Raw genomic sequence first — 14,747 nt, 5'->3', positions numbered from 1 at the left:
CTTTTGCTTTTTTTTTAAAAACCTCCCTCTCCTCACTGTCTAGCTTCATGCATTCTCCTCCTAATGACCTTTGCTAACTATTTTTCATCTCTAAGCATTTACCCACACTATACTCAACTCTGAGGATAGTTCCTCCCTGGTCATGAGTCGTCTTCTCTCTGCTCCTTAATCCTTTCCTATCACGCCTTTCGCCTAACCACAATTTTCTTGTCCTGTTCTCTCCTGCCTCTTGATTTTGGATGACTCTCTACACTTTCTGAACTGCTTCCAAACCTGCAACCTGTCCTCTTGCATCTCATTCCTACTCGTACTTCTAATCTCTGATAGCTCCCTCCTTTCTCGCTTTCTGCCCTCGCTAGTCTGCCATTTATCTTCAATCTCTGCCTCCCTACCAGGCTTCCTTTTTCCCGCTCGGACTTCAAACATTGGCTCTCATTTCCCCATTCTGACAAAACACCTTCTTCTTGGACCCCTCCTCTCTGTCTACGCTATCGTCCGAATTTCTGCTTCTCCCCTTTCTTTCTAAGGTTTTGAGACGGTCGTTTGTGGTTATTTCGGCGCTTTGAATGAAAAACCCACAACTACCATACCCTCAATCCCTTTCAGTTCTGGTTTTTCCGCCCAAGGCATTCCACACGAGGGACAGCTCTCCACTCAAGATGCTCGGGAAAATGACCTGTTGTACAGGCCAAGGGGACTAATGGACTCATTGTACTCTGTTCTTCATCCTTCTACGATTTGTCTGCAAAGCCTTTTGAACACTGTTGATCACTGGTCTCCTAATTGACATACTCTCTCTGACCAAAAAACCCTTGGCGTTTCTCAAGGACTCTGTTCTTGACTGGTTTTTTTTTAGGATCTTTACTTGTCTGGGGGCCGGATCTTTTCTTTGTTGCAGTTATTAAGTTGCAGGGGTCAGACATTCAGTCAGCTCCTGGCTGCTCTATATCTGTTTGGAGTTGTCTCCCAGGGCTCTGTTGTCTGGGTCCCCCCCTGTCCTGTTTTCTCTCTACACACCAGTTCTGCATTAGGTAATAAACTCATTATCTCCTATTGTTGGTTTTTTCCTACCATCTGTATGCCGATGGACCAACCCAGCCAGTTGTATCTTTCCCCACCGGGACCTTTCTTTCTCCAAAAACACTTGAACAAGCAAGTTTCATCATGTCTTTGTATCCTACAGCTGTCCTCGCAGTGGGATGCGTGGAAGCCATTCGGCGTTTGGAAGGCTCAAAACAACATGGTCCAAGACGGGAAGAAGCTTTCTTGTCTTTCCTTCCTCCTAAGTCCACCCTTCAAACAACTCTTTTCTGTCTCCTGTGGGACACAACATTTCTATTGCAACCAGTCCAGCAAGGTCCCGGCAACAGTCTGGTTGTTCTTTTAATCTTGTATTCTTCTCTGTCATGTATCCCTTTCAGATCCAGACCAACAGCCACACGGCTTGTAAGATTCTTTTTTGTACAATACTTGCCAAAAAATCCGACCATATTCTCTGCTGTCTCTAACTGGCGCAAGATCCTGGGTCCAGGCCCTAGTGGTCTCACGACTTGATTAACTGTAAACGGTTCCCCTCCGTGTCTGGGGCTTGCCTCTTTCATCACCTCCGTTGCTTTATTCCTCTGGTCCAGCATTCAGCCTGGCACGCATTATCACAATCCGGCCCACCGTTCTATCTGGACCATATCTTCTCCTGTGTTTGGGCATCCCTTTCAACTGGATCTCCCCCACTCCCCTTCCGGCATGATTCAGTGTATAGCTCCTTGCTGTCGACATTCAAAGGGCCCTCCCATTGGACTGGCCCCTTCTCCTTACTTATCAGGACCTTCTTTTTTTCCACTCACCGTTCCCAACTCTGGCCCTCCGTTCTGGTAGTCAAGGTTCTGGCATGGTCTCAGCCCCAGGCATTTCCTCTGGCCCCATGCCCGGGATTTCGCCCCCTTTTTCACTAGTGCTGCCCCTCACATCCTGGCCACAACCTTGTTCCTTTCCCCCGACCACGAAGCAAGAGCCCATTCACTTTATCCTTAAACCAGCTTCAAAATTGGAGCTGAAGACACATCCTGTTCAGAGGGAAATGGCGTTTCCACAGTGCATTTTGTATAACATTTAAATTCCTCAAAACTTGCTATTTGGATTTGTTCTTTTCGTTGGTCCTTGTCTGTTTTATTGAAAATCATTTCCTGTTGTATTGCTAATTGTATTTTATATGTAACTTAGGTCCTAGCTTAGAGAGGGGGAGCTCCCTTCCCCCACCACCACTCCCCTTTGTTCTGGTGCTCGTGTCTTTTTAGATTGTAAGCCCTGAGGGCAGGGAAAACCGGTCTAAACTAAAAAACCGATGTGTATTGTACAGTCAAGCGCTGTGTAAATGTAATTACAGCGCTTATAAATATAAAGGTTGAATAAGATAATTACTACAGGGGACATGCCTAAAAGAGGAAACGGCCAACTGGCACAGGGACCTTATACACTATTTGGGATTTCTAACCCGCTCCAAACTAAGATGAAAGTTAAAACCAATGGGACTATATTTTGTTTCCTGGTTTTACCGCAAACCCAGGCAATTTAAAAGTGTCCTAATGCAAAAAGCATGGAGGCTTCTGAGATTCAGTTGTTCCTCTGTTTCTATGATAAATTGAAAAAGAGGGGCTTTGTGATCCCTCTCAAAGGATTGGGAGGACATCTTATGATTGTCAGAGAAAAAGGTACCTCCTTTTTGCAAATGCTAATGGGGATTCAATATTCAGATCCACTGGACTTTAGACAACTTTGTTTCCCAATGCCAAACTTGGGCCCCAAAGGGAGGAGGGACCGCTTGCAGCATTAGATATCCCTCCACAGAACAACACAAACAACCACAATTGACGGGAAAATGTTAGGGCCCTGTGACCCACATATGTGTAATATGATCCACAGGAATCGACACACATTCTCCTGTATCATAATTTTTAAACATGATCTTTTGCCTGTGATGAAAGAAGGCCCAGTGGAGCTCAAAAAAAACGCTCTTGCAAAAACCAATGGCTCTTGCTGTTTGGCAGTTTTGGTAGAATTTCAAAGGATTTAGTAGCTGTTTGTTAGTTGGCTGAGAAAGCAGGTTATATGTAGGGGGGAGAGATTTTGTAGCACCTTTGAAGACGAACTGGAAAGAAATAATTACTCATTGAAAGGTTTTGGCCAGCCACAGGAGTGGCTGGGGCAAAAAAACGTTCTCAGGGGAAGAAACTCGTTCTGGAACAATGACAGCCACATTCAGACCCGGAAAAAAAAAAAAAAAACCAACAAACAAAAACATATGGATGCACGGCTTTATGGAAAGCCTTCAACTTCCACATTGAAAGAAATAGAAGTTTGCAGCAATGAGGCTTTTTGTAGGGACTTGAGTCCAACCTCCTCAGATATCCAAATGCATTTCTGAGGAAGTAGGAGACCTAAGGTCCTACGAGGGAGCTGGAGCTCATGGCTGCCAAACTCTATTTCTTCAATTGTTCGTCTGGGGTGCATATTTTGGTGGCCCCCGTGAAGTTTGGAAGTATATCAACTTGATTTGTAGTGACTTTGGGTGTTACTGTAACCGTGTTTTCTTACCTGGCCTTGTGCCAAAAACTAAACATTGGTGTTTAAACACCATTGAATTGATTGGGGGATGCTGTGCGAAGTGCGTGGAAAAAATAAACAGGGAAACAGGAAATGACGCCCTTTCTTGAAGAACACAGCAGGCCCCTTTCTAAAAGGCAAGAACGGGAGGGCCAGGCCTGCACATAGCTTTTATTAATGCCTGTCCTGTGGGCAACCATGACTGCGCGTTCTTTCTATCCGGCTCTTCCGAATCCCCTCAAAAAAATTGGCGAAACCCTAAAGCACACCCTATCACAAGGGTTTTTCTCCGTTGGGCAAGTTTCTCTTCAGCGGAGGTTTTTCCAATTGCCTTTGGCCTTCTGAGGCTGAGAAGAGGAGGTCCTCTGAGGATCTGAGAGAGTGTGAGAAGAGTCAAAGAGTTCAAAGATAAAGCCACAGGAAATTGCGCGGGCTTGGCTGGACTGGGTTGGGAACGGAAAATGTTTGTCCAACACAGAGACAGAAGTGAAAAGCGAGTCCCCAAGTTGTTTTGACAGTGTATTGTTTAGTGTTGACAGGTTTTGGAGGCTAGGAGGAAAGACAAGAAGATCCGTCCCGTCTGGGACATGTTGAAGGCTTTCAAAACGAGAACTCCGATGGCTGCATCCACTGTGAGACAAGCTTGTTAAAGGACCCAAGATGGAGGAACCTTGCTGTTTCAAAAAGGGCCGTGGAAGAGGAAAGGTTTTCCAGGGGCAGGGAGAAAACAGGAAAAGATTTTTTTTCACCAGGATTACAAGCTGGGTGTCATCGCAGCGCATTATCAGGATGGTAGGACAAGCCCAAAAAGAGCTCAAAAGAGCTACATGAGTTTTTCCTAAGGACAGTGTAGTTAGAAGAGGGGAAAAACAGAAGGGGCCACCCGAACAGAGCCCTGGGGAACTCCAAACAGATAAAGGGGGAAACAGGAAGAAGAAGGGTCTGAACCCCACTTGATCAAACTAACTAGGCAAAAAGATCTCGGCCAGACCAAGTAAGACTCATAAACCAGTCCGACGAAAGAGGGGAACAAGAACAGAGTCCTGGAGAACCCAAAGGTCAGAGAAGTTTATGTCAAACTAGAAGGAACCCCAGTGATCAACAGTTTCTTTGTACCAGATGCTGCAGACAAGATCGAGAAGAATGGAGAACAGAGTAAAGGCCATTAGCCTTGGCCTCTATGTTTTAAAACAAAGTGCATTCGAGATCTCTTAGTTAGAGAGTGCTGTCTCTGTAGAAAATGCCTTGGGCGGGAAAAGCCAGAGCTGAAAAAAAGGGGATCAAGAAGGAATGGGAAAAAATTTGGGCTTCAAGAAAACTCAAGGACCAGCTTGCGAAGAATATTAAGGACAAACAACCCGTTCCCCAAAACACTTTAGAAAAGGGAAACAAGTGGGGAGGGGGAAAGAGGAAAGAGGAGAAGAGAAAGAACGAAAAGAGAGGAAAATCGGACGATAGCATAGGACAGAGGAGGGAGGGGTCAACAAGAAGAGAAGGTTTTTTCAGAGAATTGGGGGAAATTGAGAGCAAGTTGTTGAAAGTCGCGCAGGGGAGAAGGAGGTGCCTTGTAGGATGCAGAGAGAGGAAGAGAGGGGATGATGGAAGGCATATGGAGGTTGGAGGTCGAGGGCGAAAAAGCTTTCAGGGAAAGGTAGGGGGTTTATCGCTCTAAACGAGATTAAGAAGCCGAGTAGGAAAAGTAGGGAATAGGCGAATCAACGAGGACAGGTAGCATCCGGGGTTTGGAAAAGACGTTCAGAAAGTGTTAGCGAGAGTTCATCAACACAGAGGGTCAGGGGGTGAAAACGGAATACCGACAGAAGACATTTGTTCTAGGCGAAAAAGCGGGCGAGAGACGATATGGGGGATATAGACAGACTTACAGAGCAGGCAAGAAGAATTCCGGGGAGGTACTTATCTCAGTAGCGGAAAGTCGGGTAACGAAGACGTGGTAATCTTAGAAGAGATTGAGATGAAAAAAAATAGTTACGGGGCAAAAGCTTCAAATTAGGTCGAGAGATAATGGATGGGAGAGGAGACAGGAGGCAGAGGGCAGGGAGGTTTGAAGCAAAAGTGGTGGTGAAGGTGAAGAAACCACGACAAACGCTGTCTGCGGCGGCACCTCGTCAATTGGAAAAGAGATCAGTGATTTGTAATAATGTCTGTCTTTGGCCATAGGCAGAGGTAGCGCGGCTCGAGGGGAACAGACAGAAAAAAAAAAAGAAAGAACAAATATTTGGAAATGGATAAAAATCAGCCCAAACTTTTGGACTTTCTCTCCACAAGACGTTCGCCGCTTAGAGCCGGGGGGACGGACTAGAAAAAGCAGGAAAAAAAAACCGGAAGAAAAAACTTAATGTTGGGGGTACAGGGGCCAGGGGCTGAGGCCTAGTCTTTACTTAGGCGGAAAAGGAAGATGCGTACCGTATGAGTAGACAGGAGGGCAAAGAAATGGTCGAGGCTAGAGTTTTGAGGGAAAAAAGAGTGGGAGGTTAAATAAAAGAACATGTGGCTTGATATATCAGGGGGCAGAATGCCGCACGAGATTTAGGGACGCAGAGAGAGATGAAATCCAGGGTTTTTCAGACCAAGTTATGGGTTAGAGTGCAAAAACAGATTGAAGATCACGAAAAAAGGACGTTTGAAATAGTATATAGGACGGGAGGAAGGGGGAGTATATAAGTGAGGAGCCAAAGGAGATTAAAATGAGTGGTCAGATCAGTGGCGAAGTCAAGTGCCAGGTAGTCAGAAATGGTGCAGTTTGCAGCAAGAAACTAGGGTTCAAGCGACCAGTGACCAAAGCAGAATGAGGTTGACAGACGTTCTTGGAGTGTGGTTTGGGAGGCCAAAACAAAAAAAACGGAAGCTTCAGGGCAGAGAGTTTAATAAAGCGAGATTGTAGTAGGGTTAATTGAAATGCGCTCGTCAACGTGGTGCTATTATTAAACAAGTCACCCTAGCGGACTCAAAATTCCGTGGGGACTGAAAGAATCCTGAAAGGAAAAGAATGTTTTCAGCCCATGATTCAAAGATCACGATAGGAACTGGGTTGTGGCAGAGACACCAGGTCGGAGTGGGGCGATAGATGGAACTGCAACCCCGGTAGTTGCTGTAGAGGAGAGAACAGGAGTCTAATAGGACTGAAAACTCAAAAGGAAGAGAAAAAGAGAGAAAAATGATAGCGCTTTGGGGGGGAAAAAAAAACGAAGATAGAACTTGAAAAACTGGGCAGGGGAGTTAGTATAGAGCAAGATAACACAACCCCTCCCTACCTCCTCGAACCCCTCGAGGACGGCTTGTGTGCGTTTGATGTGGAACGGAGAGACACCAAAAAAAACGCACCGACACGAGGGCAGGAGGAAGGTTTGGGCAGTATTGTCCTATTGGCTGGGGGGAGCCAGGGTTTTCAGGTGGAGGACGCGAGAGGAGTTGTAAAAAGGGATTTGGGTAGAGAATGGAGAAGAGGGGTCATGAATTGAGCTGTTTGCTTTTTCAGGGGCCAGCAGGAGCGGCCAGGGCAGCAGTTTCCAAGAGGGAAACAGAGGTAAGGATAAGCCAGGGGAGACAGGGAAGAGGGCCGGATGGGGATTACAGGTGTTAGGAGAAAAATTGTTGGCGAAGCCATTGGGTTTCCAGGATTGGGTTTCACAGATCCACAGGACCAAGAGAACAAGAAAGAGGTGAAGCTATAGCATTTACAATATCCACTTGCCAACCTCTGAGGGGGCTGAGATTGATTATATGTAATTATTAAATCATTACTATTATTAATATGATCAATGTAATATTGCACTTATATATTCTTAACCCAAAACATATAATCATATAACTCTACATAAGTATATACCCCACTGAGGGGCCATCGCTTTGAGGGCTGGAGATTCATCTATAATATATACATTAAGATAATGACTGTAAACATATATACATTATTTACAGTATAGTCCTCTGAGCATTTATAAATATTAATGTATATATATATTATATGTAGAATAGTTTTAACTAATCTATATATTATATAATCTTGGCTGCCACCCTCTGAAGCATCTATATAAAATTAATTAATATCTAATATAGGTATATATACGATATTTTATTACTACTTATAATTATACACTGCCCCACCCTCTGAAGCGCACTGTGAAATTAAACAACATCATCTACTATTACTGTTGTCCACCCGCCACCCTCTGAGCAGATTATAATTGATCATAATAATGTATATTTTTTCTAGTACGACAGCTAATCCTCTGAGGCAGTATTATTGTTGCCCCCAAAAAGCCCGGGACTCGAACGCCTGATCCTCCTGCGGGGGGGGGGGGGGGCGCAAGTAGTTCCAACGGGCTGAAACCACTACTTCACGCGGTCGCCTCTCTCAGGCGGCCCCCCTTCCACGCCTCCTTCCTTGGCTGGAATTTCCCGCGGGCGCCGCCGAATGTGGCCGCGCTCTGGCCGGACCTCCTTCCCGCGCGAGGGGGGCGGGGCTGCTGGGTCCGCCGGCCGGAACGCAATCCCGGGCATCCCTTGCCGGCCGCCTCACACCTGCCTGGGCTCAGCCCGCGGCGCCTTCAGGAGGGATGCTGAGAGAGATTCCCAGGGGAAAGGAGCTCTCGCGGGGAGATGGGCTGGGCTGCGTTGTTGGCCGTCCGGTGCGTGCGTCGTTCGTCGTGCGGCTTACCCTCTGCGCTGGTGTTCTTTGTGGTGGCCGCCTCGCGTCAGGTTTGCGAAAAGGGGGGCGGGAAAGAGCTTTGGTGGGAGGAGAAGACTGAGAAAAATAGGAACCGGTTTTCAGACGCGCTTTAATAATGGCCCACGGTCTGCCTCACATGGCTGCGGTGAAATTGTCTGGATGAATGGGTCGTTGGCTTGTGGCCAACCAGAGGGAATGGGGACAGGGAACGGATGATTGTGTAATTATTAATAGCCTCAGCCTCAGGGCCTCAGAAGATGGGGGCAGGGGGGGGGGGGGGGGTGGGTATTTATAATGATATATCTTATATCTCCCTGCATTTACTGGACAGGTGCATCTGACACTAGGAAGAAGAAGTCAAAGGGCAGCAACGGTTTTTCCACCATGGTCCCAAGGAGTGTCCACAAAGCCATGTGAGCGGCCAGCAGTGTTATGTTTTTTTAAAAAAGCGGTCCTGTCAAAACTGGCGTTTTGATTTGCACAGTTGGGTAGGACCGAAGACCCCGTCACGTGAGAGAAGGGAAGGTTGCGAAGGGGCAAGTAAACAGTATCGCTAGATGGCGGGTGTCTGTGGCGGACGTGGGGGGGCGTGGAATTTGTGTGCGTCAGGGTTCAACTGCAAAAGACAGTGAAACGCAAAGTTGAAAAATGGCTAGAAGTGCCAGACCATGGCTAGTGGTCTCCATAAGTACAGATAATGGAGTAGTATTATAGCTACAAACGGCTTATAACGTGTTCCCTTATTAACGAGGTTTTGGACTACAGGCCGACTCCCTCAGGCCATGTTGACTGACCCATTAGCCTTGGGATTACTGGGGATGCTGAAGTCCAAAACCACATTGGAAGAGCACAAAAACTTGCACTGAAAAAACACATTAACATTCACTACCTAACGAACAAATCCCTCAATACTTTCATTTGTCAATATCGCTCTTCTTCACATCCAAAAAAGCCTACTCATCTTTTGGTTCTTTGACCCTCTCATCTTCCTAATACTTACCCTATTGCACTATGTAATTGCCTGATCATTTTTGTTCTCCATAACTTTAAAACACAATTTTAAAAACGCTCTGCTTTGAAACTTTGAAAAGGCAAGGCCTCTGTGGAGGGGCTATCCTGGTTTTTAATTCCCAGATAACCATTTATCAGATTCAGATGCAGGGTGGCCCTTGAACCTTTTTAGAGACCTTTTAGAAGGGGAAAAAAGTGGACCTTCTTGCCAGGTCTTCTTAAATTTCCAGGGCCAGCTTTTAAAGAGCGGTTGTTACTCAGACTGGATTTCTTCCAGAAAAAAAAAAAAAACTGGAATTATTTTCCGCAGTGTGCTTTGAAACCACTAGTTTAGGATCAGTGACCTTGGGTTTTTGAGAGTAATGGAGAAAATGACCATTTAAAATTAGAATGGGACATTACATACAAAAGCAATTACTATTTTACGCACTCCCATGTGCCAACTCATTTGGTTGTTGGTTTTTATGGACCTTGCAAAACATATTGTTAGTAAGTTTTACATTTCAATTTCTCCCCCAGGCTGCCCCTTGCTTAAAGGTTTTTATTTTTATTTATAATTAAGTAGTTTTATTTTGTTCTTTTATAACAACAATTGACCACAACAAAAACAATATCAATACGTAACAAATAGTCTCTTGGAGGGACTATACGTAAAAAACTGTGCCACAATACGGCTATCTCCTTACTGTTGTTGGATTGAAAGCTGTTTGTGTGAAAGCTGTTGGGTACAACCCTGTGGAGTTATCTGAACACTATTTAGTTATTATTCCGAATTCATGAGAACTAAATTAAGTAATTAAGGCAAGGGATTTATTGTTGCCAGTTTCAGTTATTTTTGTTTTAAGTTAAAAATTGCCCTGATAGTGAATAAAAATAACATGAATATATAAAACAAAGCATACCTGGGTGTGTATGGAGATTGCTTAAGGTGGTTTATAAGGCATTCCCCAATGTTAGATGAAGTTGTACTTTGTTTTAGGTTCTCAGTTATTACTTCATTCAAACATTCTTACTTGGCAGAATAGTCCCTTATTTTTGAACGAGGCAAAAAAACACATATTGTATCTTACAATATCACGCCATTTTTATTAAAGATGTTATATTGTACCTATTCCCTCAGTTGACATACATGGATACTCCCAGATCCCCGAGTTCCATTTTTAGATTGATATCTGGAACTTACCATTTTTAAAAGAAAAATGTTGTAATGCCATAATCATAGAATCAATCTTTCAGATACAACTGATGAACCTCAAAAAAAGCCCCTCGGAAAAAGGAAAAAAAACCATTTGAAGAAAGTGATTTTGTTGAGTCTTTCAATCTAAAACATTAATTTTCCCAGCATTTGCCCAGGCCTGAATGGAGGGAAATAAACTTTTAAAAACAACAACAATGGCTTTTGGTTTAAATAAATTTCAAGACAAAACTGGATTGGTTTTAATGAATTTTGTTCTAAAACAAAAAGGGCTCTTTAGCACCAGGTCTTTCATTGGCATTAATTAAATTAAAAACTGAATATAAATAATCTCGGTAGAAATTGTTTATGGTTTTGAACATTCGCTCTTAATTAAAACAAATACATATATTTATTAATTAATAAGCCCTTGTTATCTTGGTAAATTTATTTGCCAACTTACTAGTCGATAACTTTTAATTCAATTAACTTTCCTATTACTGATTGGCAATAGCATTAAAACACTGAAACAGATTATAATTTGGTCAACCACAAGAAGATGTTAATTGGCACTACTAATGTGTTATGTCAGGACTATCTTTTTTAATGTTGGTTTGCTTTCTTGCTCTGTCTTGTTGCACAATGACTAATAACTGCATCTTGATTCTGTAAATCATGGGACGGACTATTTCTAGGCCTCAAGATAATAAGCTGCAAAAAGGGCAAAATCAAAATGTTATTTAAAAAAGCTATTTTTTAAATTACATTATTTTTAAAGTTTAAACGATTTTATTTAATTCACTTTTTCTCAGTTCAATCTGTGTCAATTGGTAAAAATGAAGGGTTGCTTAACTCTTTATCCTCTTGTGTAATAGATGAAGTGAAAGTGCCCCCCTCTTTCTTTTGGGCACAAAAAATTTCCCAACAATAGAAGTCCAGGTACATAGAATGAAACCTCCTGGGGACAGGGTTTGGTTATTGGTAATATGTTGTCCTTCCCACTACAGTTTGATGCCTTCCTCCATGGAGGTTGACAATATGCTTTGTATTATTGTTCCTAGAGCAGGTTAAGTTAGGACCTGGCTTTACAGGAATTGCCTCACACTGGTTTTAAAAACCTTAAGCCTCTGGATTAGCTCTCTTATTGGTTTGTTGTTCACTGTCTACTAAAATGGGGGATTTTGAACAAAAAAACTTGAAGCCCTTGTGCAATTTTGTTGAGGACAATTTTGTGTGTCTAATTCTCCAAAATGGATCCATATAAGCTGCCTCGTAACGTAAATGTGTTCCAAGCCCCTTCCTTTACATATTCCACTTAGCTAGTACTAATAAAGGAGGCAAGGGTGCCTTTTCACACGCCATTGTTGGTAGTGTTATGGTTTCCACATTAGCTGCAGAGAATTTGGAGCATCATCTTGCAAGCTTTTTGTTTGCAAGAGCACACAACACATAGTATTAAGAACTTGAAATCACCCATTGCTAACATAGCCTATTTTTTCCTTTGATAGGAAGTATGTTGCAGGACACATGTGCACATCCACAGCTAAGTTGAAGGGAAAGGTGGTAGTAATCACAGGAGCCAACACAGGCAATCGGAAAGGAAGAATGCCAAAGACCCTTGCAGACCAGAGGCAAGTTCTCACCTCATTCGTCGAGGTTACTTTCGGTACACAGTGTTACCCTAAAGACTACAGAGAAAATGTACAATAAAGACCATTGCCTTCACTTGCAGCTCTAAACTTTTGCCAAGCGGAACATTTTTTTGCCGATTTTGTCCATTATGTAATCAGTAATGTAATATGAACCCAATATCAATTATTCTCTTTACATGTTGTTATTTTTTTTTTTATAGTATTTTAAGGCAGAGCCTGGTCTTTTGTTAACTGCTCTTGCTAGCTCGCTGCACAGGGCTCAGAATACACACCCTGCTTGGTGTAAAGCCATGCGTGGGTAAGGCATACTGTGGCCCACAGGTGGCCTCCCACAAGGTTTTTAGAAATCAATTGCCTGGCCAAAAATAAACAGATCATATAGAACGGAAGAGACCACAAGGGCCATCCAGTCCAACCCCATACCATGCAGGAAACTGCAGTGAAAGCATCCCTGACAGCTGGCCATCCAGCCTCTGTTAAGACCTCCAGAGAAAGAACTCAGTCACCTCCGAGGGAGTGGTGTCCCCTGTCCACAGCCCTCACTGTCAGGAAGTTTCCTCCTAATGTTGGTGTGGGACTCTTTTCCTGTAGCTGCATCCATTGCTCCAGTTGTTCTTCTGGCAGCAAGCAGAAAACAAGCTTGCTCCCCTCCTCAATATGACAAACCCTTCAAATATGTAAACAGGGCTATCATATCACCTCTTCACCTTCTTTTTCCTCCAGGCTAAAAAAACATACCAGCTCCCTAAGTCGTTCCGTGTAGGACATGGTGTTTCCAACCTTTCACAATTTTAGTGTCGCCCTCCCTTTGGACCACTCCATTTCTCAATGTACTTTTTAAATTTTGGTGCCCAGAACTGGACACAATATTCCAGGTGGGGCCTGACAAAAGCGGACTATAATTGGCACTATGACTTCTCTTGATCTAGACCTATACTTTTATTTAGTGGCAGCCTAAAATTGCATGGCCTTTTTTGGCTGCTGCATCACACTGTTTGACTCATGTTCAATTTGTGGTCTACACGGACTCCCAGATCCCTTCACATGTGGTTTTTTCATTCAGCCAGGTTGTCCCCCATCCTATTCGTGCATTTCATTTTTTCCGCCCTAAGTGCAGTACCTGCACTCGTTGAATTTCATTTTGTTAAGCTTTGGCCCAGCTTTCTAGTCTATCCAGGTTGTTTTGAATTTTGATCTTGTCCTCTGGAGTATTAATCCTGACTGTCCAGAAGGGGCTGGTCATGTCATTGTTCAGCACCCTCCTCTCCAGTGCTTCAGAACTCCTGTAGTTGATACAGCTGCCGGCTTCTAAGGTGGGTTTGTGGGGGAAATATTTTTGTGCAGTGCAATTATGCCACAGCCATAAATATGAAGCAGTATTTACAATGTCATATGTCTGGCTTATGATATGGTAAATACTGAACAGCATTCCAGCCGGTTTTTTAAGGAGAATGAACTTCTGAAGATGCTGCATTGTTTTGATATTAAACTGTTTTTATAAATCCTTTTAACTGTTGGTTTTAAAACTGATTTAATATTGTGTCTACATTAATTCCATTTTAATGTTGATTGCTGTATATTTTTCTGCTGTATTGTACTTTTTTAAACATTGTGAATCTGGCCTTGAGTCCAATTTTACGAGAAAAGGTGGGGTATAAGTGATGATATGATGATGAAGGTTGAGAAGATAGTCTCTCTTAAAAGCTTTCAGGAGTGGCAGCTCACCCCCTAAAATGTCCTGAGTCCCCTACGTTTGATATTAAAAAGAACACCTATGTTTTAAGGAAATCTGAAGTGGTCTTCGGTACACTATTGGTTCTCCTCCCCCCCCCCCCCCATATTTTTGGGAGAGGTTCAGGGTTTGTCCCAGGGCAGAAAGTTGGTTCCCATCCTTGCTGCAATTGCTCACCTCAGACTGGGAGACTCTAGCAGTCTCTGTGCCCAGGGCATTTAATAATAAATAATAAATTTTTTATTTTTATACCGCCCTTCCATAGATCAGGGCGGGGTTCACCAGCATATCAATAAACAATTAAGAATACATAAAAACACCCCCATACAAATCGCAAGGTTCCACCCGGTGGCGTGGGGGTGTGGCAGCATTCCCTCAGGAGGCCGGGGAGCCGGCTTTTCAGGAGGGGCCTCTCTCACTTACCCCTCCCCCCTGGTAAAAAGCCACCACAGCGGCAAGACAGTCCTCCGCAGTTCTGGGGAGCTTCTTCCCATGTGACATGGGGGGGCAGCGGCAGAAGTAGTCTCCACCAGCTCTTAGGCAGTCCCGATGTGCTTGGGTTCTGCCTGATGGCTCCCCTTGGAGGCCGAATGAAAACTGTTTCACACTGTTTTCTTTGTGCTGTGAAAAGGGGCTTTTGGCCTGCTTTCACTTGCTCCAGCATTGTCAACTGGCACAATGGAACAATGGTGTTTCATTTAGACCTTGGAAAATTCCTCGTTGGACAGCTCCCAAATTCTACAGCCATCATGGCCACCTGACTTCATGCAATAATTGTTCTGGCTTATCATTATAATGGCAAAAAGGACCAAGTTCTGTCCTATAATACAACCTTGGCTTGCCTGCCAGCCTGCCGCCTGCCTTCTGTGGCCTCCTCCAGCCTGCTTC

The 14,747-nt window shown here is 43.9% G+C and overlaps 1 protein-coding gene across 1 annotated transcript in view; it reads left to right on the top strand.

The window, feature by feature from the left end:
• LOC121920823 (retinol dehydrogenase 12-like) overlaps nucleotides 1-14,747 on the top strand; it is a 35,782-nt gene that overhangs the window by 3,851 nt on the left and 17,184 nt on the right. Inside the window, exon 2 of the mRNA XM_042448044.1 lies at nucleotides 11,984-12,103. Coding sequence (XP_042303978.1) covers nucleotides 11,984-12,103 — 120 coding nt within the window. The remainder of the gene's footprint in view (nucleotides 1-11,983; nucleotides 12,104-14,747) is intronic.

Source organism: Sceloporus undulatus, chromosome 1, assembly GCF_019175285.1.
Source record: "Sceloporus undulatus isolate JIND9_A2432 ecotype Alabama chromosome 1, SceUnd_v1.1, whole genome shotgun sequence".
Taxonomy (NCBI): domain Eukaryota; kingdom Metazoa; phylum Chordata; class Lepidosauria; order Squamata; family Phrynosomatidae; genus Sceloporus; species Sceloporus undulatus.
Note: the sequence above shows the minus strand (reverse complement) of the source record. Positions and strands in the feature narration are given on the sequence as shown.